The following is a 25,298-nucleotide window of genomic DNA, read 5'->3' as shown; positions in this document are numbered from 1 at the left end:
ACAAATTAACTGAAAAAGCCATAAAAATAAATAGCAAAAAGAAAGGCGCCAAACTTTCTGTTCCAGAAGTCTGTTTGACTTCTGAAATGTTTGAAAACCCAAGTGCAGCTTCTGATTGGTGCAGGTGCCCTGGAAACAATAGCTGACAGCTGCATTGGACATTCGGCTTCCAAAAAACATTTGAAAACCGAACACTTACTTCTGGGTTTTCAGCGTTTGGGAACAAAGGAGTTTGAGAATCAAGGTACCACTGTATATGAAAAGGGATCTTGCATTTTCCATGTCAGAAAGAATTATGCTCTGCAAATAGGTTTTAACCTTCTGTACAGTGTGTTTTAAATTACAGTTGCAAATTTCTTAGTGACCATTTTATTGTTTTATCTTCCGCTTTATATTTTTTGTAAAACACTTTTTGTAAAGAAGTTTTTTTCTACAATCAAGCAGTATATAAATTTCATGAAATAAATAAATAGTATAAAAAGCAAACTTATTGACTAGCTTGTTCAGTTAGAGAAGGTTAAGATCAGTTGATGGATGTTGTACATATATGGGTGTTTGCTTGTTAACAAATTAGCTCTCCTAAATTAATACAGTGAATCTGGAACTTCATGTTGAAGAGAACACATGGTACCTGGAGTGAAATATATTGTGGGAAGGTACAATGGAATATGAGGCAGCGGAGAAGTTTAAAATAGTCTTCATTTTCCCTTTCAGTGTCTCTAACTTCTTCCTGTACTCAAACAAGGGCAGAAGTTTGGGGAAAGTGAATGGAGGGACACTGAGACAAACATTGTTGTTTTAAGCAACAGCAAAGGTTTGAGTAAAACAGGCTTGGAACTCAGCTACATTGGAAAGAAAAGGTGCTTTATACAGTGTTGTGTACTGTATTCGTTATAACACTGGTGACACCAGATGCCTCTGTGGAGTTCCATTTTTGCCAACCCGATTATTCATACAAAGTTTACAACGCGTTTAACTGAAACGTTTCTTTGATGTGTTTAGATCCAGCCTTGGAAATATGGTGAGGGTTTTTAAAAAAATAAAAATAAAAAAGCAAACAAGCAAGCAAACAAACCAATCTCAACAAGGGGAAATAGCAGAGATGTGTGCAACACAGAAGCTAACACAAAACAAGCTTACACAACAGAGCTTTCCCAACTCCCTTTCCACTGTAATCAAACCTGGTTGTAAAACTGCCACTTCTCCCTGCTCAGTGTTACCCTCTGGTCACTTCACTCAAACCTCTGCCATTGTTTGAAATTGTCTCTTTCCCTCCTCTCTTTCCTTCCTTTGCGCGTCAATCAAACCTCTGTTGTTGTTTAAAACCACCACTTCCCTCTGGTTCCTTCTGCCACTCTATTTCCTATATCACGCTGGCCACACACAGTTACTGTGTTGATAGTTCTCCTCAATTTTCATGGAAAAATTCAGACATGGTCTCTGAACAAGAGGCCCTGTTGAAGGTTAGGATGGTTCCATGTGAACTGTACAGTAAGTGGTGTGCATGTGTGTGTGAATTGCATTTCCTAATGCTTTAAATTAATTATATGCTTCTGGAATTAAAGCATCCTGTTCCTCTCACGCGACTTATTTTCTGCAGCAATGCAGATAGGCTGATTGCTATCTCATTTCATCATATATGATCATAGGAAGGCTGTGGCATAAGGTCAGCCATGACTTGGTTTTCCCTTCTTTTTTGATTGGGGAACACAGAGCACTTCCAGACTGTCCCTGTTTTGGGGTGAGATTCCAATCGCATGCCAGGGAATTCTGGTTGCACATTGAACGTTCATTTGGCACTCTTCCATAACAAAGCCTCTCTCCCTTACCCCAATCAACCAGATGGAAATGCTTTGGAAAGCGTGGGGTAACTATTGCTTTGATGCAGAGTCCTGTAACTTCCCCACAAACAAATCAGAATGGCTGTTCAGTCAGCAGCTGATGTTGACTATCCTCCTTGCAAAAATGGTGTAAATGAATCAGGATGTGCGCTCAATAAAGAGGTCACCTGGAAGCAATCTTAAGACAATTACCAGAAGCTATTAGCTGACAAGCCACTGACTAAGATGATACTGGAACTGAACCCAGTGACTTGCATTCTGTGCTCCCCCCCACTTAACCTTTTGCCTTGTGCTTTCTAGGCACAGGAGCACATATACCTACTTGATGCCTGAGTTGTTCTTCTTTGCCCCACCGCTTTCCCCAGGAAAACCCACTCTTTAATACTGAATCGGAACAAATGGCAATTCAGATTTTTTGCTGGTTTCCATTTGCTCCATTTCAGCTGTAAAGAGCAGTTTTTGCAGGGAAAGTGCCGGCAAAAAAAGGGGCGAGAGGGCTCAGACACAGATGTTGAAAGTCCAGACCTGTGCCTATAAATGCAGAGCAAAGTTAAGTATGGATGAGCCCTGGTGTATATGGGAGACACACGGTCAATATGACCTGGGAATTCATGACTGGCCACAGCTTCTTGGGAAACGGCCAGTATATAGATCCCTGAACTCAGCCTGAAACATTTGCAGTTATAGTCGTACCTTCGAAGTCTAACAGAATCTGAAACGTTCGACTTCCAAAGCATGGCTTCTGATTGGCTGCAGGAAGCTCCTGGGTGTTCAGGAGTCGAAACGTACGAGTTCTGGGGCGTTCAAGAACCGAGGTATGACTATTTAATGCCTTTGCACCATGCAGGCCCTCTTGGTATTCAGAATGTTGCTGAATGAATGAAATTTGGAAGCACTATTAAAGCCTAGGGGCCCATCCTGTTTCCAGCCAGCATTGCTGTGACATGGAAAGTCGCAAAATTGCTGCTGGAACAACCCCTCTCCAGCAGACTGTGGACTTTTTTTTCAGCCAGAACTCACTGGAACTCAGTTCTGGCACCTCTCAGATGAGTGCCACTGCCATTATAGGAGAACAAGAGAGGCGTTCATTGTGAGTTCTGGCACCTCTTTTTCTAGAAAAATAGCACTGTGGATAAGTATGCCGTCATCGATAGCTACACCCTGCCTCACTGTGTCTGGCAAGTATATATAGCCTAGCAAAAGCTATGCAAACAAGATACACAAGTGCAGTGTACACATAATTCAACAAAGATAATATTTAATGCTTAACATTTGGGCATCAACAGAACATGGTGATAAGTAGCTTCCTTGTTTCACATCTTAACAAAGTTGCAGTTTCGTTGGTTTGCTTTAGCTCATTGTTTTTTCTTGTTTAACTCAGATACTCACCTGTCATTTTGGTCACATTTTGATTTGCATAATTAAATTAAATTATGCATTTTAATAGGTAGGGTGTATATTTGGACTTTTGCGTAGCTTGCAGGCTTTCACCTTTTAGTTTTTAGTAGAACATGAGAAAGGTTGTTGATTTTTTTTAATTGGGTCAGTATCTCTTGGTATTAAAACGTGCAAGATTTTTTATCACAACGAATTCCTCAATAGGCATTCTGTATAACTCTGTCTTTGCTCCCTACCTTTGCCATGAGAAACTGACCTGAATATAGTATCACCCTGTACCTAATGAACTTCAGAAGGGACTGGCTGGATCAGGCCCATCTAGTACAACATCCTGTTCTCACAGCAGCCAACCACACGTCTAAGTACAAACCTTTTATTTTTAAACGTAGTATGCATTTACATTTCAATAAAATGTGTTCTGCATTTAAATGAAAATATCCTAATTTAACTTATGATTCTGTAACCTCAGCATCTGCACTGCTGGTCCTCCGAGTTTGGACTACTAGGATGTGTAACAAAGATTTGCATATATTTGCATATATGCAAATTAACATTTGTGCTCATATGCTTCCGCCCAGCCGCTTTCAAATAGACTATTGCCTGGGACGTCAATCATTGCCTGAGGGGCGTGGCAATACGGAGATACTATAAGAGGCGGGGCAAACTTCAGAGAACATCCTGAGTGAAGGACAGGGGTGAGCTTGAGTCTATCCAATGGGAGAACAGAGTTTTCATCACGTGAAAAATAAGGCCCTGTCTCGGCCAATACACGCAGAGACGTGGGATCATACTATGGAACAGCGACAGGCCTCAGCCAATGAAAACACTTGGCTTGCTTGTCACGTGGGTCAACCGTTCCTCAGTTCGCACCGCTCTGACAGCCGTATTGTAAGTCAGCGGAGGGCCGGGAGGAAATGACTCAGGGGACAAGAGGGAGCGGGCAGCAGGAGCAGCCAATGAAAAGGCCAGAGGAGAGTCACGGGATGAGGATGACATGAGGGGCAAGTGTATGCTGTGGGCGGGCACGTTTCCTGCCCAATCATGGCGCGCAGGAGCTGCACGGGCGCGGCCACGAGTGCCCAATCAGTAAACAAATTCCCTGGCTCTCTTCACGTGACGAGGCTCTTTGCAGTCAACAGGAACAGGATGTCCTTCGTCACGTGACTAGGGTAGCGCGGGTGGGGGGAGAGAGCAAGGGGCGGGGTCGCGCGCTACGGAAGCCGAGAGGGACGCAGAGCAGGGCGGTTGCAGGAGCAACAGTAGCAGCGATGGCTGCGGACGGCGAGCGCTCCCCGCTACTACCAGCCGAGCCCGGGGATGGGGGCGGCCTCGGCGCTGGAGGGCTGGTCGGGCCCGCAGGGCTGGTCTCGGCCTCCGCCTCGAACCCGCCGGGGAAGCCGAACCCGCCTCAGGGTGAGCCACGCCCCCTCATTAATATGCATGAGATTCCAATTGAGTGGGGGGGGGAGCAATGGAGGGGCGTTGGGGGGAGAAGGCGAGGGAAGCCTCCTAAGTAGAAAAAGCGGAGTTAAAGCATCAGGGGCGGGGTCTTTAGCTGCGTGGGCGTGGCTACTTCGAGTGAGGGCGTGGCCATGTGCTGCAGGGGCTGGGCTGCAGGCAATGGGGTTCTAGGCGCCCCTGCCCAGCAATTAGTGAGGCAGTAAGTGGAGAAGTTCAGGGTTGGTCTGGGAAGGTTTTTTGTAGGGTGCTGGGGGGCAGGTAGATAAGAAAAAGGGACAGGTGAGGGCATGATTGGCTTCACAGTAGTCTGATGGGCAACATGTTAGAGGAGAGAGGTGGAACACCCTGTGGAGGGGTTCCCCCAAGGCTGAGTTTGAGCACTTACAGGAGGCAATAATATGTTGGCTGACACTTGGAGGTCCGATTGCAAAAATAAACAAATGAATAACATCCTTGTCTTTTTCTGATCCACTCGGTGGGGTGGGGTGGGTGAAGAGTTAAGCCAAGTGCCTGCAGATATTGGAGTCTCGTGGGATCAATTTGGGCAGAGCCAAGGACAGATTATTTTTTTTAAAGGGGTTGTTGAAGTATTTGTGAAATGCAGTGTGTGTTGTTTTGGGAAAAGGCAGCTGAGATGCAGGTCTGGTTGAAGCAGAGTGAATAGGGGTTGGGGCACTGAAGCAATAGTCCATGCTCCCTTTCCACAGACGCTTCTTTCTTTCCTCTTGAAAGGGTTTCCTTCCTTCAGTGGGGTCAACGATGGGGGCCAGGCAGCTGTGCTTCCCGGAGAGGACCCCCCACCCTACTCGCCTATGGCATCTCCAGAGAGCGGCAGTGCTCCCATGATCACTTGCCGGGTTTGCCAGAGCCCCATCAATGTTGAGGGCAAGATGCATCAGCATGTCGTGAAATGCAGCGTCTGCAACGAGGCCACGGTGAGCACTGTTGGAAGGGTGGGTGGTACGATGGCAGTGGGGCTGAGGTAGCGATGAAGAGGAGGAGATGTGTGCCAGGAGATCCTTGGCTCAGATCTTGTCTCAATTATCAAAGCTCTAGGCTTGTTTCATCTTTAGCTCAACAGCCATTATTTCTCAGCCTCAGCTGCTACCCACAACATCACTTCTAATAGCCAAGTTGTAGCTCAGGTGGCATATTAGGTACACATAAATATAGTTGTGGGGTCTTTTTTTTCTGTAGCAGGACTGTTTATTTAACCATGAGACCGGAGCTCAGGCAAAGATGCACAACTGATCTAGCTTGGTGTTAAAACACCTGCATCGCATCCATTCTAAAAGATGTGATGTTCCAACTTTGGCATATCCAGGTGGATCTGAGAAATGCTTCCAGCCTGAAACTCAGGAGAGCCACTGCTAGTTGGTGTAGGTAGCATTACTGAGCTAGGTGGGCAAGTGGCCTGTCTAGGGATAAGTCAGTTTCATCTGTAAGCTGTCGGTTTGCCAGGTAACTGTTGAGTCAGCCTTTGGCAAGTTTCCAACTACAGCTGATGGGAGTTGTAATCCAAAACATCTCAGGGAACCAACTTGCTGGTGGCTGTGCTAGGCTGATGGAGACCAACCAGCTGACTTCCTTTTAACTTGGGACATAATGAGAAAAGAAGAAAATGGGTAGGAACTTTTCTCTCTCCTCTCTCACAATATTAGATCCTGGGGTCACACAGTGAAAACCAATTGATATTCAGGATAACCAAGAGGACATACCAGTTCCTGTTCACACCCCTACATAATTAACCATTGACACCAGACAGGGTGTTGGTGGCTTACGCAGGCACATGGAGAAGGAGAGATTTATAAATGGTCAATGGTGACTATGTAGAATCTCCAGCTACAGAGGCAACATACCTCTGAATTAAATTTGCTCAGCAAGAATCTAAAGGAAAGGGCAGTTACTTGCACTTGGTTAGTAAATGTCAGGGAACAGGCATTTTTGTCTCATCTAGCAGCGTTCATCGTCTTATATGGGAAATGGAGATCTTGGATCCACTCCAGGATCCTTTTGAGGTTTTTTATTTTTTAAAAAATATACCCTGCCTTTTGAGGAGCTTCCTCCACAAATGTTGACTGGGATTGCAGAAAGAAGTTTTTTTAAAAAAAATAGAGTAAAGGTGGCAATGAATTTGGATGAGATGAATCACTTTTTTCTGCAATCCCAGTCAGCATTCACCAATCAACCAAAGAGATTGTTAGGCCCTCTGACACAGGTGTTCCCAACCACTTTGGAGTTTAGGGGTAAACCTGGGAATTATAAGAAACATACTCATTTTACAGATGAAAAGTTGGCGATGGTCAGAAACACACTTAAAAAGCAGGTGAGACACCAACCCCTGCAGAAAAACAACCTCAAAATACAGTACAGACCAAAAAAGTGCAACAGCAAACACCCTTCCCAAAAAGAAGAGTTCCTCCTCCCAGCCTCCCAAAAGCCTTACAATAAATAGCTATGAGAGGGGCAACTTAGGGAGCCCTAGTCCCAACAGTTTTAATGGAAGGAAAATGGAAGGTGAAAGATGCACATTCTTGACTCAGTCCCTCATCCCTTGTTCCCAATATATAGCATGAGGAAAAACTTATCCTGCACTCATGTTGTTACTGAAGGATTCGGGGATGGTTCCTTTGCACAACAGAGCTAGTGGGGATTTCCTTTTTCTTCATCCCCACGTCTAGTTCCTTGCAGGTCTGAGCTTCTGGAGGTAATAATACTCTGACTTATTGGGTTCTTGGAAGCACTACTAAGATAATGTGCATGGACCACTTTGAACACACAGGGTGCCTGGCTGGTGCAAAGTCTTGCTATGAGGACAGTTCTGCAGTGGGGCAGAGCTTCCTTTCTTGGCTTTGCTTCTCCCCATTCCTCCCTTTGCACTGCTCCTTTGTTTAGAATATTCTGTGTTAAGAGAGAGGGTAATACGCCAAAATTTCGCTAAAGCCTAGTCCGGCGTACAAACATAAATCTTGAAGCTGAAATTGCAGCTCTGCAGTGGCCTTGATGCTTGGTCAAGCAGATTCCACAGAGTTGATGTGATGTGATGCACTGCTGTCTGGGCACCCTCCAAAGTTTTAAATCAAAGCTACAGATCTCTACTCTGTTGTTTCATGTATTTCCCAGAATAATTACCTGGAGTTAACCTGACTTTTTTTTTAATCTCCTGGAGAAACCTGTCTGACCATAGTTAGCTCAGCTTCTCATCCAATAAGTGAAATCTCATTTATGGATGCTGACAAACACAGAAGTGTGGTCCAAGAGGGGTAGTCTGCTGGACTTTGGAGCTAGGTTTATACAGGTTTGCTGTGCTGCTGCCACATTCCTGTTGCGCTTTCTGCCTCTGGAACCTCAAATTAACAATAACACAGCATCCGTGGGGTAGAGGTACGGTGCAAAGCTTTTCAGACAGTTATTATATTGAAGAAAGAATTCATGTTTCAAGATTGTGAAATGCACAAGCTTTTCTAGTTGTTTTAATATGGTACTTTATCATTAAATGGGAATACACTATAAATACCAGCAGCTTAGGGTCAGCTATAAAGATTAAACAAGTCAGCTTTAAGGAAATAATTGCTCTGTTGAAACCCTTTAGTCAGATTGTCCTTTTGCGCTCTCCAATTAAGCCGTACCAGCTTAATTGGAGGCCACTACTAGAAGCCTCTTCTATCAGTCCTCTGCTGACCTATTGGCATTCAGATCTATCTTTCTGTGGTTCCCTGGAAGTCTTCTCTCCAGCACTCCTAACCGCCAGCAGAGCTCAACACTCCGAGCTGCTTCTCTCTCCTTCCCTCGGGGCTGCAGACAAATTCTCCACTTAACTCACTGAGCCAAGTGATTCAGCGATCTTCAACAAAACCAGATCTCTGGCTTCTTGGACCGTCTGTCTTCTTCCCCAGCCCTCCTTTATTCTGCTGTCCATTTCTTCTGACCAACTCCTCCTTCCAGCTCCCAGACCCCTCCTTTTACTGCACACCAGGCCATATATATACTACTTCTAACCCCCACTAGTGCAGCCCCAGCCAATCGCACTGCCCAAATGAAAATTCTAAGCCTCCGTCCACCAATCAAAATATGCATATCTTCCATCCCTGTTTTGCATACTGTGAATTTCATCACCAGCCCTTCCTCAGAGCTGTCTGTTATGGCCCCAGTGACAATTAAATCACTGAAGCAGAGTGAAGTCTTCCAACATAATCATCACTCTATACATTACCCAATGCACATTCAAACCTCATTCACATGTCAATTTCTTCATATGTTGAAACATTCCTTAATATTGGGCTTCCCCAGCCTGGTGCCCTCCAGATGTTTTGGACTACAACATCAGCAGGGATAATCAAGAGTTGTAGTTTAGGAGCAGAGGGAGGCTTGTGTGCCTTAACCCAAAGTGAGGAACTTGCAGTCCTCCAGATGTTCCTGGATTTCAGCTCCCATCCTTCCTTGCCATTGTCCATGCTTGTGGCAGGGTTGACAAGAAGTGAAGTCCAGCAACACTGTAAGGCCACAGCCCTCATTCCTCTTCTAACCCTTCACGACAGATTATAGACATATTCACTGGAGTCCAGTATGACTTAGTTCGTTGTGATTTTCATACATTCTCTTCTGCAGTGTAAGTTGAACTAGTATTCCTTCTGCCCTCCTTTGCACGGTCTGCTTAAACTGGGTGGTGTGGGTATTGTTACATTCCGTACTAGAGTTTAAAGCACTTCACAATTCTTATCTCCACTTCTGCATTAGGAGGAGAGGTGTGGCTGCGAGTTTAATTATTTATCTATGACCATCTACAAAGCCTTACAGCTAAAAGAGTCTCCCAGGTCCAGAATACTTGCTCTGAACCCTTGCTTAGCACTGACTGTTGCTTGTCATATAATACACAGTTCAAGATACTTGGGACCAAAAATGGAATAAAAAATTGACCTGGGGTGGAAATCAACCTGCAAATTTCTGTGCCTTTCTCCTCCTTTTGCCTAAAGTCCAATCTCTTCTGCTGCAACGAATACCCCTTTTTATCAAGCCTTATCTTGCTATTCTGGGTCCTGCTATTCTGGGTCCAGCCTCCTCCCCTCACTCTTAAACCAGGACGTGTGTTTGCTTCTTACGGATGGTGTCTTTTTGCCTTCTTTCTGCTACAGCCTATCAAAAATGCCCCGCCTGGTAAGAAGTACGTGAGATGCCCCTGCAACTGCCTCCTGATCTGCAAAGTGACATCGCAGCGCATTGCCTGTCCTCGGATATACTGGTAATGGAATGGGCTGGGCGAGGTGCTGAGAAAGGGGCCTGGCAGCTTTGCTGCAGTTCCATTGGGGAGTTTGGGGATGGGACCCCAGTTCTGCAACCCAGATGATTTCTGAACTTGAGATAGGCTTGTGGGGAGGAGGGTACCCTAGAACTCCACCCCCACTAGGCTCCATGGAGTGGTGGCTTACAGGTTCTGGCCAGCCAGCTGGGTCCTAAATTTCTCACACATCTGTGGGCCACTATGACAGTTGGGTAGTCCCTCTCACCTGTCAGTCACCTGACACCATTGTTTCAGGTGACTTAACGTCAAAGGAAAGAATTGGGCAGAGTTTTTCTTTTTGTTAAGGCAGTCAGAACCTTTTGCTTATCTATTGCAAGTTTATTACCAGAGATCTGTTGATCCTGACTTCCCTTTTGCCCTCCTGCACCCCGACCTAGACACCAGCTGTTTACTCACTCCTTTTTTCCAGTGGCATTTCCTTATCTAGGAGGTACCTGTAAACGAGTTGTTATATAAACTCTGAGATGGTCTGTTTCTGGTGACTTAGTTTTTTTTTAAAAAAAGCCTCTTATCATATTGTGCGCACTGTCTTGAGGACCAACCAGCTGACTGGATATAAATGGCTTTAATTTCACTTGAAGCCTTAATCTGAAACCCCTCCCACCCCTGAACAGGATGCGGCCAGGAGCCTGGTGCTGTTTGAAATAAAAATTAAGAATCCTTGTATCCTGGGGAGAAAAACGTCTTTACTAGGAAACGTTTGCTGCATTGTGTGATCAGATTGTTGTGTGCGAGAACTGTGAAAACAATGTCACCAAAGCAGGGGGCCATAGATGCTTGTTTTAGGAGGTGAGGAATGGAGAGATGGAGCACTTCTTTTTACTTGCCGTGATCAATTGTTGTGTTGCTGGGGAACTGAATTTAGCTGGGCAGGCTGGATCTGTTGGGAGGACAGACCTAGTTGCATGTCGGGACAATATTGGCGACAAACAGGGAATAAAGGAGTAATGTTGGGATTGGGAAGTGGGTGGTGTGCCAGTTTCCAGGCTGTACCACTGGTACAGGCACAGAAAGGCTTATGAGAGCAGTCCTCTAATCTAATTCTTCTTCTTCCCCCCCGCTTGCTCCCAGTAAAAGGATCATTAACCTGGGCCCAGTGCATCCAGGACCCCTGAGTCCTGAGCCACAGCCGGTCGGTGTGCGCGTCAACTGCGGACATTGCAAAAACAACTTCCTGGTAAGGGGTGCTTGGAAGTGAGGCCAGGGTCATTGGGGGTGGAAAGAGAGAAGGCTAGGACTTAGGATCTTCCCACCTTCTCCAGCTTTTGGAAACGAAACAGTAGCTTGTTATTTTGCCTAAAATACCTTTTCTCCAGAACATTGCTGGGTTGAAGCCAGCAACTGAACCAGTGGTGTATGCAATGGACAGAGCAGAGGTAGTCAACGTGGGGCTTTCCAGTTATGGTCGGACTACAGCTCGGATCAGCCCCATTGTGGCCGATTGTCAGGGGTGGTGGAAGTTGCAGTCTCAAAACATGCGGAGGGAACTGGGTTGGCTGCCTGTCCCTGGCCTGGTCTTTGGCCTGGGAAGCCCATGATCAAATTGTCAGCCTCAAATGTCACCTCTGGGCGGCCTCTGGGCATCGGGATCTCTCGGCTGAAGTCCCTTGCAGGATTGTTACACAGAAAAATTGGTGGGGAAGCAACGTCCACTGCTCTGGGCTCCCGGGCAGAAGGGCAGGATAAAAGTGTAATTCACAAATCAGTGTGCTAACAGTTAAGGAGTGTCTTGGTCTGCTTTTGGGATTCCTTTTGGGATGGGTGGCAAGGGATAATCTTGCCCCCTCTGTTGTGGCACCCTGGCAGACCCGCTTGAATAGCTGGTGCTTGGGAGCCGGGTGAGCAGGTGGGGTGCTTGACAGGTGGGCACCTCTGAAGTTGGAGCAGGCAATTTTTTCTTCAGATTTGGTTGACTAGCTTTACTTCATGTTTTCTTTTTGTTTGTTTTTTCTTCTTCCCTTCAGTGGACAGAGTTCACGGACCGCACATTAGCACGATGTCCTCACTGCCGTAAAGTGTGAGTTAACTCCACTCTTCCTTAACCCACAAGCCGCACTAACGGGGCAGGGGGAGATTGAGGAAATGGTCTGAATAGCTGTTGTATGCATTTCATAGAACTGTCGAGTTGGAAGGGACCCTGAGTGTCATCTATAGTCCAGCCCCCTGCAATGCAGGAATCTCAACCAGATCATCCATGCCAGGTGGCCAACCAACCTCTGCTTAAAAGCCTCCAAGGAAGGAGAGCCCACAACCTCTTGTGGGAGACCATTCCACTGATGAACTAGTAGCTGGATTCGGGGAGTGGGATTGGCACTTCTTTTTTTCAGACAGGGGAACCTGGAAGTGTGTTATGTATTTTGAGCCAGGCTGCTCAAGAGCACAAGCTGCATTTTTGTTAGTCACCTGAGCAGAGGCTGGCTGCTTGCTCTGGGCCAGCCAGTGCGGCAAACTCCTCTGAAGTGCTTCCCCAAGATCTGAATGTTCAAATCCCCCCAGAGAACTGAAGCTCCCTAAGCACAGTTTGATGGGCTGCCTATATCTGCCCCCAGATCCTCCATCGGGCGACGCTATCCCCGGAAGAGATGCTTTTGCTGCTTCCTGCTAGGCGTGTTGATGGCTGTGACAGCGACAGGACTTGCGGTGAGTGTGAGCAAGAACGCCCCTTGCTGGCGTTCGCTGTCTGAAACTGAACTAGCCCTCGCTGCTCAATTTTCAGTGCAAAATATTAGGAAGTTGCATTAGATCCGGGCCTGGGGCAGCTTTTGTACAGGCTGCTAATTTCTCAGTACAGTCGTATCTTGGAAGTCGTATGGAATCCGTTCCAGAAGTAGTTCAACTTTCAAAAGGTTCGAAAACCAAATTGCAGCTTCTGAACCTCACTTCCGGGTTTGTGGCGTTTGGGAGCCAAAACGTCTGAGTTCCAAGGTACGACTGTACAACCTGGAGCCAGGGCTCACCGAAGCCTTTGGCAAGCTCCCTTCAAGTAGAACATTATGGAATCCTCAATACACTTCCTTATTTGTGAATGGCTTTGTTGAGGTATCAGAATTACGGGGCACGTACAGAAAATCATAACGCTAAAAAGAGGCAGATGACATTTCAAGGGAAATTCAACAGCGACTCCTGAAAAGTCCCTAGGAAGCAAAACTTGGTGGGTATGTTTTGGAGAGATACATGAGCACGTTGGACCACTTAGATTGTGATTTCCGGAGTTTGGTCCTAACCTCCCCCACATATATCAGCACTGCGGTGTGTGTGAAGCAGCAAGTTAGAGCCCCATCCCCTTCTGGCATGGGACTAGCCTATCTGTGCCCCATAGGTGTTTATGCTGCACCCTGAGCAACGGTGCGCCCTTGGGCTCCTCCCAATACCCTCAGTCCCCTCCCTCTTTCACAGAAAACCTCTTTATCCGTTTGACTGGTGGTGAAAGTGAGCTAGGCATCTTCACCATTCGCTGACTCCTCTTTGCCTCTCCTTTTTGTCTCCAGTTTGGTACGTGGAAGCAAGCCAAGATATACGGCGGGATCTACGCCTCTTGGGCCCTGGTCATTCTACTGGCCTTGGTGTGCCTTGGTCGAGCCACATACTGGGCCTGCATGAGGGTCAGCCACCCTGTCCAGAACTTCTCCTGAGCCTTTTCCTCCGTTTCCAGCTCCTGCTGCTGCTCCCAGCACATCATCTACTGAGAGCCAGCCCTGTCCGTCCTCATTTATTCCCCCCCCCTTCCTTCCGCTTTGGGGCTGGGACCTTCCGGGGCCACCCTCCTGCTGTGCCAGCACCCTATTTTTCAGTCATCTCAGCAGCTGCTACAACCCTCACCCAGGAGTCTCTTTCCTGGTCGTTCACCCTGGATCTGGTGGTGCCAAAAACAAACGATCTGACCTGAAGAACTTTCTTAACCTGCGGAAATCGGGGGGGGGGGCTACCCCAGCAACAGCAGAGTTCTCTGGGGGCAACAGAACACTAAATGGGACCAACGTCAAGAGGGGCTTATATGCGATTAGACATTGTGGGTTCCAAGAAACTGGCACAAATTCCTGAGTGCCTCCCGTGTGTGGGAGACATCAGAGCTACGGCGACTGCGCTGGGACATATGAGCAACAGGGGCCAGAGTGGTCGGATGATTAGATTGAAGCGGTCCAATCCCAGTTGTGATGGGCTCAACCACTTGAGATTAAAAAAAACTACAGTGACTCGGCTGGGACATTTTTGGCAGAGTGGTACGTTTTCAGAATCCGTTGGCTTCTCTTTGAGCTGCTTTTGAAACACTTCCCAGGCTGGAAGGAGCTACAAGACATCAGCGCTGCATCCTTTCTCTTTGCTCCGTGACTTTGGGGCAGCTGCGAAGGACAGCTCAGGCTGCGAGAGAGTCGAGGCACCTTGCACGTTCCTTAAAGGGTGAGCCTGCGACGAGAGGCGTGGAAGGCGACCAGATCCTCGGCTGCTGGCTTCCCGTGGCACTTGGGAGAACTCGGTTACTTAATGGCCAGTACCCTGCACCTTGGCGTGGGTGCTCCAGACCCCTTCCAGGCCCTTCTTCTCCCCAGACCCTCCTGTCCCTTAATACCACCTGGCGTTTGGCTAAATGTCCCCTACCCAGTCAACAGCCCTCTATTCTGTGACCAGCGGCAATCCTGAGATCTGGAAGGCTCATGCTGACAGAATCTCTGTTACCACATTTTGACACTTTTTTAAAAAAAGTCTCTTGATCCTACTTCATTTCTCTCTCCCTCTCTGCCCTTTTTTGTTTGCACATTCCATGGTGGAGGAATTTCCCCCTCTTGCCCCTCCAAGAACCAAATCCCTACTTGGGAGGGTGGGGCTGAGGGACCCTCCCCCATCTTATGCATCATGTCACTGATTTGTGCCTGGTTTAACAACCCCCCCCCCAATCCCATCCTAATCATGCACTGAGACTTGTCAAGTTTCACCCTTGGATCCAGGGGAGTGGATTCCCTTTCCCGTATTTACTGCTGGGTGGGACAGCTAAGTCCTTTCCCCTCTTCTATCTGCAATTCCGTCTGCGATCTTTCCTCCTGGCTTGAAATTCCAACCTCATCTCTTTTGTGTTCTGATCCTGGACATAACTTTTCCGCCCCAGCCCCTTCGACTCGCTTCCAAGAACATGCTTTTGTGTTACCCCATTTTGGGTGGTGGTATTCCTTCCCTTAAATCGGGGAACCTTTGGGCCTCTAGATGTTGCTAGACTTGCATCTCCCGTCATTCCTTGCTGCTGGACCCTGTTGAAAGTGCAGCAGCTGGAGGCCCCAACGTACACCACTCCCCGGCCTAGGTCATTTGAGGCCTGCGAGAGACGTTCATGGGAGGGAGGCCCGTCTTGGCAGCGCAACCAGAGGGGAAAGGGTGTCAGTCCTGCTTCCGTGCATGTCTTGGCTTTTGTCAATGGGGTGTTTTTAAGTCCCTTCCTCAAGATCCCCCCCTTCCTCCTGCCCCCATGGCTTTGAGCTTGTGGCCCCAAACTTGTTGCCGTTGCAGCTTTGTATATATAAGAATAACTGATGTGTACATAGAGCTATTTAAGATTTGCTCTCCTTCCCAGTGGCTCCCTCGCTCCCTCCCACCTTGTGTGCCTGCACCTTGTCTCTCCTTCAGTCATGCTGAAACTCGCCTCTCGCTCTCCTTTGCCTCCACACAGCCAAAGGAGGAATGCAGATTGGATGGTTGTAAATAAAGTAAAAGATTCCATACGTCTTCTGAGGGGCGGATGCCCTTTGAGTGGTTGTTTTCTTGGGAGTGTGGTTTGGACCATATTTGGATTTTGGAGGGGGGTGCTAATTGGGGATGTGCCATTTCCTAATTTGAACATGGTGCCCCCCAGATGTTTGGGCCCACAACTCCCCGCAAGTGCCCTGCCAACATACAGTGGCCAGGTATGATGGGAGCTGCCCTGTCTTCCTTGTAGGTGGATTTAATTCTGTGCCCTTCAAAAAAAAACTCTCCTGGTCTTGATTCCTTGTTTACAGTTGCTAATATGGAGCTGCCCTGAACTGAGGGAGTCTGTAGCCTTGCTGATGGTGTTGGACTATGAATCCCATCAGCCCCAGCTAGCATGGCCACTGTTCAGGGGTGATGGGAATTATAGTCCATCAACACTGGGACGGCTACAGGTCCTCGCCCCCATCCTAGCCCTAAACCATTTTGGGACTGAAAGGAGGAAATCTAAATGACAGGTTAAAAACTGGGCTGCTTTTACTGACAGGCATTTAAGGTGGGATGTTCTGCTTGTTGAGAATGTTCCCTTTTAAAATGTGGACACAGTCCACCAGGAAATTCTGTTTGTTGAAAGAGCGCCCTGAATTGCCCCGTAGTCATCCAAAATTCCCTTTTAATCATGCCTCATGGGGATTCCATTCCAAGCCTACAGGGCTGCTACATCACCTCAACAGACGGCTTGCTGGCAGTGTGATTTGGGAAGAAATGTGGCATTTTATTAACTGCAAAGGCCCCCGGTCTTGTGTTGCCACCCTCCCAACCCTCCAATGTGTTTAGATAAGCTTTTTAAAAAATTGATTTCTGCAAACTACTTGGTGTTGCTTACCTGAAAAGCAGTATATAGCATGGAAAATCAACGAATTCAGCTGCAATAGGCTGTATGCATGCAGAGAAAAAAGGTGACTTGGTAAATAGTAATCTAGAGCCAGAGTTGCTGTCAGACTGAGACTATTACGGGGGTAGCCAATGTGGGACCCTCCACTGTCCACTGCAACTCCCATGAGACCCAGTCAGCATGGCCAAAGGTCAAGGGAGATGTGGTCCAAGAATATCTGAACTGAGGGTGCCACGTTGGCTACCGTTGTGTTAGGGAGAGCTGCATTTAAATATTCATTTGAGTTTGATAGTCATTGGATGACCATGAGTCAGTCATTGCCAGAGGTCTCCCTCACAGGTTTCTTGGAGGATCCAACAGAAGGGGAAAGTAATTCCTGTGACTCTGGAAGATGGACAGGATAAAAATGAAGTAAATAGTCATTAGCAGGGTGGAAGACCATCACTCAGACTCCAACCGTAGTGGCTGAAGCCCATTGGAACGGAGGGTGGGAGCCAAACACTAGGTGGAGCCTGTCCCAATGTCCCCATCCTCTCCCCTATTGACACAAGGGGTAACAGAGACTAAAGCAGAGAAAGCTGACAGGTCAGGTGACCCCTTGGCTGGAAGTGGAAAGGCAGGCTGAGGGTTGGTGTGGCAGTGCCCATTCGCCTCTGCTGCCCCTCCAGCCTTGAGAATGATGCCGCAAAAAGAACCAGGACAGCTGTAGAAATTCACATTTTATATATATATAAAGGAAAGTTTAATACACTTTTTCCAGAAGAGTTAAATCTTTTGTCTCGGAGCACCATTGCTGCCTAGAGAAGGGGGGCAGCCTTTTGTAAGGAGAAAACAGGTAGCTGCTAGGTAGAAAAATAAGGGAGGGAGGATGGACAGTTAAGAGGCCAAAGGAGTTGGAAAACAGCGTCAGGTTGACGGAGAGAAAACTCCAGCTTTTCCTAAATACCAGAGAAACTTCCACTTTCGAGAACCAAGGGTTGCCAGCTGCTGAACCGGCGATACCAACCTCACATTTAACAGCCCTGAGTCAGAAAGACACCATATGGCTTATCCTGCATCTCCCGCCTCTTCCCTCCCATCTGCTCTAGAGTGGAAAACGGGACCCAGCTGACTTGCAATAGGTGGCGGGGGGGGGGGGGGAAGGGTGCATGAACTTCTGCAGCACTGGATTCCCCCAGCACTCTGCACCATTTCACAAGCCCAAAACCATCCTTGGGGAAGAGGCAGAATTGCAAAAGAGGCAGTCTCCCAGATCAGGAGCAGGCAACCCAGTGCAGATACCTTGCTGTGAACAAAGAAATAACAGAGAAATTTGAAGCTCCCACTAGAGAAGAGTGGGCATGAACATAGGTCAGAGTTTGCCACCATAATGCTCTCTAGATGTTGTGGATTGCACTTCCCAAGAGCAAGACATCTGGATGGCACCATGTTGGCGACCCCTGGCATACTGAAAGAACATGATCTCAAATCCCACAAGCAGGACTTTCTAGGGCTGGGTCTCTCTATCCACCTCTCAGCTCAAGCTGCAATTATCAGAGGACCCATGTTAGTAACCGCCCTCCATCCCCTTGACTCTCCATCACACAGCCAGGTACAGGGTGATGGGGCAGTGGTCGCTGCCCAGGGCCGTGGATCGGATCTTGCTGTCGCAGACGTTCTCCAGCAGGTCTTTGGAGACCACAAAGTAGTCGAGCCGCCAGCCCACATTCTTGGCCCGGGCGTTCATCATGTAGGTCCAGAAGGTGTAGGCGTAGGGGGTGTCGGGGTAGAGGTGGCGGAACGTGTCGGCAAAGCCAGCCTCCAGCAGCTTGCCGAAACCCTCCCGCTCCTCAGGGGTGAAGCCGGCATTCTTCTTGTTGCCCTTGGGGTTCTTCAGGTCGATCTCCTGGTGGGCCACGTTGAGGTCCCCGCAGAGGACGAGGGGCTTGCGGGCGGCCAGGCCTTGCAGGTAGGAGCGGAAGGCCACGTCCCAGCGCTGGCGGTACTCCAGTCGCACCAGGCCCCGGCCCGCGTTGGGGACGTAGGCCGTCACCAGGAAGTAGGAGGGGAACTCAGCCGTGATCACCCGGCCTTCCTTGTCATGCTCCTCCTCACCTGCAGGTGGGGCAGAGAACGGAAACGGTCATTATGGGAGTAGCAGAACGGACAACTGGATCTGGTGGGGATCCTAGGTCTCCCCCAGGCCTTGCAGGCCGAGTTTGAGTCAGAATGTTTGTTTTGATTTATATACCCCTTTTCTTACTCTTACGTACACCAGCAGAGAGACGGTGGCTGGCCCAAGGTCACATACCGAGCTACAAGGCAGAGTGGGGATTCGAACCCTGGTCTCCCAAGTCATAGCCCAACACTCTAACCATTACGCCACACTAGCTGTCGCCAGGTGACCTTTTTTTCCTTTGGCTACAGAGCTCTTTTCAAAGCACCTCGCCAGGGACTATGAGAGACCCGACAGTTGACCAATTGCCCCAAACTGATTTGCAGCGAAAATTGTAAAAATCCTGATGTTTGGGACTACAGTTCCCATGATTGTTGACCATTGTCCATGCTAGGTATAAGATAAACAAGGGTGCCATTCAAAAGCAAAAGAAACATAGGACTTGCAGACAAAACAGGATAGATTTGCGGCAGAGGACAGTAGTTTAGGGGTAAAGGGTCTTTATTAGCCCTTGGGCCACATTTCTGTCTGAACAACTTTCCAGGGGCCACATGGCGGTGGTGGAAGAGGCCAGAGGGGATAGTGGGTGAAGTAACTCATACAAACTTTACATTCACACAGTTTCTACACACGTTCCTCTCTCTCTCCTCCATCTGGACAAGCGAAAGCCATCAGAGTTCAAGGACACATAAAAACACTTGAGGTGTGAAGACAAGGCCAGACAAGAGAGGCAAGACCTGGTGAGTGTTCTGAGGGACAGACAAGGGGCTTGGAAGGCCACATTCAGCCCCTGGGGCAGAGTCCCCACCTCCAGTTAGTCATGGGGTTTCAGAAGTCCTTACCGATACCGTAGGTGACATCAACAGGCTTGGCCTTGGAGAGGAGGGCCACCCCACTGTAGCCTTCCTTGTCGTCGGAGCAGGCCCAGTACTTGTGGGGATAGTCGGCCAGATCCCGGATCTCGGATGGCAGCTGTTTTTCAGCGCATTTCGTCTCTTGGAGGCAGAGTATGTCCGGCTTCTCCTCACACACCCACTGTGGGGAGAGATGGCTTTAGGTCAGGTCTCCCATCTTCTCACAAAAAAGAAAAACGGGATTTAGCAGGGTAGGGAGCAGACTGAGAGGGGACTGGGTTAGCTTGCTGATGAAACTAGCTATGTACTGAAGGGATTCCTAGAGTCATAGAACTGTATAGTTGTAAGGGACTTTGAGGGTTATCTAGTCCAACCCCCTGCAATGCAGGAATCTTTTGCCCAGTGTGGGGCTTGAACCCACGACCGTGACATTAAGAGCCTCATGCTCTACCAGCTGAGCTTTAGTGTGGTGTAGTAGTACAGTCCTATCTCGGAAGTCGAACAGAATCCGTTCCGCAAGTCCCGCTGGACTTTCAAAACATTTGGAAACCAAGATGCGGCTTCCTGCAGCCAATCAGAAGCTGCGTCAGATGTTCAGATTCCAAAGAACGTTTGCAAACCGAACACTCACTTCCAGGTTTGCGGCGTTCGGGAGCCAAAACGTTCGAGTCACAAGGTGCTCATCAACCAAGGTACAACTGTAGTAGTAATAGGGTCAACTTTAAGACCAGAGAGACCTGGGTTCAAATCCCCACCCAGATACGAAGCTTGCTGATTGTGGACTAATTGTTCCGTCTCAGGCAAAACTCCCTCACAGCGGTGCTGTGATGATAAAACGGGGAAGAAAGTGTATTTATTCACTTATATGCTGTCTTCAACATGCTTCCCCAACATCTCAAAGAATGGCTGGAAACCTGGAAAACCACTGCCAGTCATCACTGACAATATGGACTACCACAGACACATACCAATAGCCGTCACAGTTCCCAAATTCCTTGGCTCCTGTGTACCAAAACAGCACCGCACAGAAACGAGAGGGGCATCAAGCAAAGATGGGGATCCCCAATATTTGCAAATAATCTTTAGTGGAGCAAAAACGTAAGAAGGAAGAACATTCCTATAAAACAAAACTAAAAACCTAGTCCAATTAAGTCTGAGCATGCAAAGGAATGCTGAGTATTTGAGGGGGGTGGGTAGATGACAAAGAAAGCCAGATGGGAGAACGGAATGGAGCACCCTGCAACAGGGCATGGCTGGCTGGCACCCAGAATGGGAGCATTCTGCACAGCAACATTTTGTTGCAGCCCTCACTTGCACTCCTACATCGCTACTGAGAAGTCTGTTCTGGGAGGGGAAGAGCAAAAGGTTGCTTTAAGTCCCAGTCTAACGGCCTGCGATAGAGAAGGCCTCACTATGGCTCAACTCTTCCCTCAGAAGCAGAGGAAAGGTAGGATACAAATAGATTGCCCTGGTTGTTGGCCTTCACAGGCTCAGTTGCTTGCTTCCTGCAGTCCCAGGGGGATTCCCCGGTTTACCCAAGAGGACGTCTGGTTGCCATACCACTGGCTCCTAATTGCTTCTCCATGAGAGGGTGGGAATGCAACTCTCCCTTGAGGGGCTACATCATCTCCAAGGAAACATTTAACGCGATGGGTAGCCATGGTGAAGCGCAACTCAGGGGAAACGGCTGTAACGAAGGTGGAAGGGGAGCAGGGAAGGACACAAACTGCCAGGCAGAGGCTTTCCCCCAACGTAGCTCAACTGTGGCCCTCCAGGTCTGGGACTCCAATTCCCATCATACCATGCTGGTTGGGCTGATGGGATTTGGAGTCCAGCAGCAACTGAAGGACCACAAGTTCCCCACTCCTGAACTACACAATGCAAGGTTTTTTCTACTTTAGATATTGGGGTGGGGGAAATCGCTAAACAGACTCAAGCTTTTTACAAAATTATGCTCAAAATAAAGTACAGAGAGAGAAGGGAGGCACATGGGAGGGGGAAGACATACATCCCACACCATTACTTGCATTCAGGAGTCACCCGAATAAATTAACTGGCATCAAATCCAGGACACGCAAACAGAAGGACTCCTTCATGGAAGCCAGAACCAATCTGTGGAATTCACAGACCACGAGATGTGGCGACGACAGCCTCTTTGAAATGGAATCAAAAAATTCATGGAGGAGGCGGGCAAGATCTATGAACAGTCATGGGATAAATGGATCCCAGGTCATATTCTGGGAGGGTGGAAGGCAGGGAGCCCATAAAGCAGGGGAATAGCCAGCCAGCAAGAGGCCTGGCCAACTCAATTCTCATTTTGTCTCCAGGGGGAAAGACTGAGATGCAGAGGGAAGAAGCTGGAAGGACAGGATGCAAGCAGGAAGGCAGGCAGATGGGGCTGTGAGGGCAGACTGGGGTTAGCTGGGCAATGCCCCCCCATTCCCCCTCAGGGGTTGAGCCTATTCTTATGCCTTACCTCCAGCCCCTTCTTCTTAAACCAGGCTCGGATCCCGTCAACATTCCAGGAGGTGACCTTCAAGGTGTATTTCTTGCCACTGGGAGAGGTGAGTTTGTCAGGGGGGTCTTGGTACAGGATTGGACCATCGGCCTCCTTCTCAGCTTTCGCCCCACCTTTCTTAGGCTTCTTAGGCTCTGGTTCTGGCAAGAATAAAGAGTGAAGATTAAGAAACAATTCGCTTTTCCATCAGTCACGAGAAACATTGGGGTTCCATGTAAGGTTTGCAAAGACCTACTTGCCTGATTTCATCCAGCAAACAACATTTTCCTCCAAGCAACTAGGTAAAGGTAAAGGGACCCCTGAGCATTAGGTCCAGTTGTGGCTGACTCTGGGGTTGCGGCACTCATCTCGCTTAATTGGCCATGGGAGCCGGCGTACAGCTTCCGGGTCATGTGGCCAGCATGACTAAGCCGCTTCTGGCGAACCAGAGCAGCGCACGGAAACACCGTTTACCTTCCCTCCGGAGTGGTACCTATTTATCTACTTGCACTCTGACATGCTTTCGAACTGCTAGGTTGGCAGGAGCAGGGACCGAGCAACGGGAGCTCACCCCGTTGCGGGGATTCAAACCGCCGACCTTCTGATCGGCAAGTCCTAGGCTCTGTGGTTTAACCCACAGCGCCACCCGCGTCCCTAGCAACTAGGTAGTGGTGGTTTATAAGCATCAGTTTTTCTTTTTTTCTTTTGTCCATATATGAATATTGTCAGTGTAGGCATGTAGCTTAGTGGATTGGGCGGGGAGGCAGGCTGGTTAGTTCTGTGGATTTATTTGCAAGACTGGATGCAAGCAGGTGTGTCGTTCATTCATTCACACAAACAAACACACATATAAAGATGCCACACAGGAACCAAGACTGGGGCAGAGGAACACCTCCACCAGAGAAGCGGTTTTACGTAACTCCAGGGCTAGCAACGTAGGATTACGAGCCAGTGTGTTGGTTAGAGGGTTGAGCTAGAACCTAGGAGACCAGGGTTCAAACTGCTACTCAGCTACAAAGCAGTATACAACCCGCTGGGCATGCAATATTATTTATTACATTTATAAATAATAAAATAGATTACTTGCTTCATTAATACATTTCCTTCACTGAGTTCAAGGCAGTCTCCCCATCCCAATATTTTATATTCACCATTAACACTGTGGGGAAGGCTAGTTACATTGAAAGATACAGTGGTACCTCGGGTTAAGTACTTAATTCGCTCCGGAGGTCCGTTCTTAACCTGAAACTGTTCTTAACCACTTTAGCTAATGGGGCCTCCTGCTGCCTCTGCGCTGCTGGAGCCCGATTTCTGTTCTTATCCTGAAGCAAAGTTCTTAACCTGAGGTACTATTTCTGGGTTAGCGGAGTCTGTAACCTGAAGCGTATGTAACCTGAAGCGTATGTAACCTGAGGTACCACTGTAGTGACATCTCATTGAAAGATGGGCCCACAGCACTAAAATCGAAGGTAAGCCTGCCTGCTCTTTGAGGCTTGCAACTGTCAATCACCTGATGCCATAATGACATCAGGAAATCCACCCACCTATCAAAATGTCTCACAGAGTTTGGGTTAGTTCTGGATCCAGCCCTCCAAGTTCACTCAATTCCCCACCTTATAGTAGGTTTGAGAGAAAGACTACGACACAAAAAACATCTGAAAGATTATTCTTAGTAGTAGTAGTAAAAATAATAATTTAATTTCTTATCCATGCCTCACAAAAATAGTGCCAAAGCAGGTTACAACATTAAATATATATATATTAAAAAGTTTAAAACAAATTACAGCCACAAGAACAGGGTGAGTCCTAAAAATTTCTATCTCAAGTGTCATATAAGCTCCGTCCATATTCAAATCCATCTTTATTGCCAAGACTGAAGACACTAACCTGCCACTGTCTCCTTCTCCTCAGGAAGGGCTTCACCTTCCTTCTTCTTGCCCCGTTTTGGCATCTTAGGTGCCCAGCTGGATCCTACCCTAGGCAGCTGGCAGCGCAACCTCGCCTGCAGCAGACTATTGAACAGCGACGTTGTCTCCTGGAGAGGAAGGATCATTATGGTAAACACTCCCAAATGTCCTCCAAACAGGCACCTTCAGTGCCATAAGCCCCACTGACTTTGGTGGCTTTAAAAGATTAGGCAAATTCACAGAGGATAAAGATGAGATGACTGTATTCTGCCTCTGAATACCATTTGCCGGAAATCACAAGTGGGGAGAGAGTGCTGTTGGCATTCAAGTCTTGCTTGTGGGCTTCCCATACGTCTCTGGCTGGCTACTATGAGAACAGGATACTGGATGGGCCTTTGGCCTGATCCAGCAGGCTCTTCTTAAGGCAAATCCCCTAATTATTATTAATAATAATTATTAATTATTATTAATTATTATTAATAATATTATTAATTATTATTAATTATTATTATTAATAATAATTAGTCCCCTAATAATAACACCCTGAAAACACTGCATGGGCAACTTTCCACCCAGCAAAGTGTCTTTTTGCTCTACAAATATCTGCTCATTCTTAGCCAATTATGATAATTCCCCCAGATCAAATGACAGTGCCCTGACAAGACCTCACCACTCTGTGCTACAGCTGCCCAGAGCACAGAAATATATGAGGCATAGACACTAGACTGGATTAAGCTTCTAGCCAATTCAGGTCTTAGCAAGATGCAATAGTGGGGGCCTGAACCAGTTCGATTTTTACCTGTCATGCAACCACGATGAATTCTGCACCAACTGGATTTGCTATGCAACCACAATGAAATCTGCACCAGCTGAGATTTCACCTGCCGCACAACTTTTAAGGGCACCTTTAAAGGCCTTCCAGGGAGAAGAGGGAACAAAAAGCGGGGAGGAGAAACTACCTTATCAATACACCCTCCCTCTGCAAAGACAGAAGACCGGCTTCCCCCTTCGTTTCTGTATAAATCATGCAATTAATAAAATAAAATAATTATTATTTCCAATTATTTCTCCTCCTGCTCTTACCGCAGCAAGGATCCCTCCGCTCCCCAGAGACAAAGGCGGAGACTGCAGAGCTCGCAAGCGCGCAAGGAGAATGGAGAGCCCGGGAGAGCAGCACGTGGAGTGGATTTGTATCACGTGACACAGGCTGGTGGAAAGGGCCTGAGAGGGCGGGGCTCTCTGAAAGCGAGAGGGGAGATTGCCTTGGTTTTGATGGAGGGAAGGGTATGGACAGTAGTGGCATGAAAGGGTTAAAGAA

The 25,298-nt window shown here is 47.8% G+C and overlaps 2 protein-coding genes across 2 annotated transcripts; one reads left to right on the top strand and one right to left on the bottom strand.

Moving 5' to 3' along the window:
• The first annotated feature begins 4,399 nt into the window (after nucleotides 1-4,399).
• Nucleotides 4,400-15,707, top strand: PIP4P1 (phosphatidylinositol-4,5-bisphosphate 4-phosphatase 1). The gene is made up of 7 exons (XM_083584251.1): nucleotides 4,400-4,652; nucleotides 5,433-5,635; nucleotides 9,833-9,939; nucleotides 11,071-11,176; nucleotides 11,964-12,016; nucleotides 12,549-12,639; nucleotides 13,488-15,707. The coding sequence occupies exons 1-7, from the start codon at nucleotides 4,508-4,510 to the stop codon at nucleotides 13,629-13,631; spliced, it is 849 nt and encodes a 282-aa protein (XP_083440377.1). The 5' UTR covers nucleotides 4,400-4,507; the 3' UTR covers nucleotides 13,632-15,707.
• Nucleotides 15,708-17,271: 1,564 nt separating this feature from the next.
• Nucleotides 17,272-24,309, bottom strand: APEX1 (apurinic/apyrimidinic endodeoxyribonuclease 1). The gene is made up of 4 exons (XM_083584228.1): nucleotides 23,961-24,309; nucleotides 22,053-22,234; nucleotides 19,565-19,757; nucleotides 17,272-18,661 (listed from the first exon to the last, which is right to left on the bottom strand). The coding sequence occupies exons 1-4, from the start codon at nucleotides 24,124-24,126 to the stop codon at nucleotides 18,147-18,149; spliced, it is 1,056 nt and encodes a 351-aa protein (XP_083440354.1). The 5' UTR covers nucleotides 24,127-24,309; the 3' UTR covers nucleotides 17,272-18,146.
• Between the last annotated feature and the right edge of the window lie 989 nt (nucleotides 24,310-25,298).

The sequence above is a fragment of the Podarcis filfolensis genome, assembly GCF_964270895.1.
Source record: "Podarcis filfolensis genome assembly, chromosome: 13".
In the NCBI taxonomy this organism is placed as follows: domain Eukaryota; kingdom Metazoa; phylum Chordata; class Lepidosauria; order Squamata; family Lacertidae; genus Podarcis; species Podarcis filfolensis.
This window is presented reverse-complemented; position numbering and strand designations above follow the sequence as displayed.

Excerpts from the sequence above, each read along its gene's own strand:
- PIP4P1 (XM_083584251.1), top strand. The coding sequence starts at position 4,508 with ATGGCTGCGGACGGCGAGCGCTCCCCGCTACTACCAGCCGAGCCCGGG. Across the intron at positions 11,177-11,963 it reads ATTGCAAAAACAACTTCCTG|TGGACAGAGTTCACGGACCG; the intron begins GTAAGGGGTGCT and ends TCTTCCCTTCAG. Across the intron at positions 12,017-12,548 it reads TGTCCTCACTGCCGTAAAGT|ATCCTCCATCGGGCGACGCT; the intron begins GTGAGTTAACTC and ends ATCTGCCCCCAG.
- APEX1 (XM_083584228.1), bottom strand. The coding sequence starts at position 24,126 with ATGATCCTTCCTCTCCAGGAGACAACGTCGCTGTTCAATAGTCTGCTG. Across the intron at positions 19,758-22,052 it reads TTAAGAAGAAGGGGCTGGAG|TGGGTGTGTGAGGAGAAGCC; the intron begins GTAAGGCATAAG and ends CTCTCCCCACAG. Across the intron at positions 18,662-19,564 it reads TGATGTCACCTACGGTATCG|GTGAGGAGGAGCATGACAAG; the intron begins GTAAGGACTTCT and ends CCCCACCTGCAG.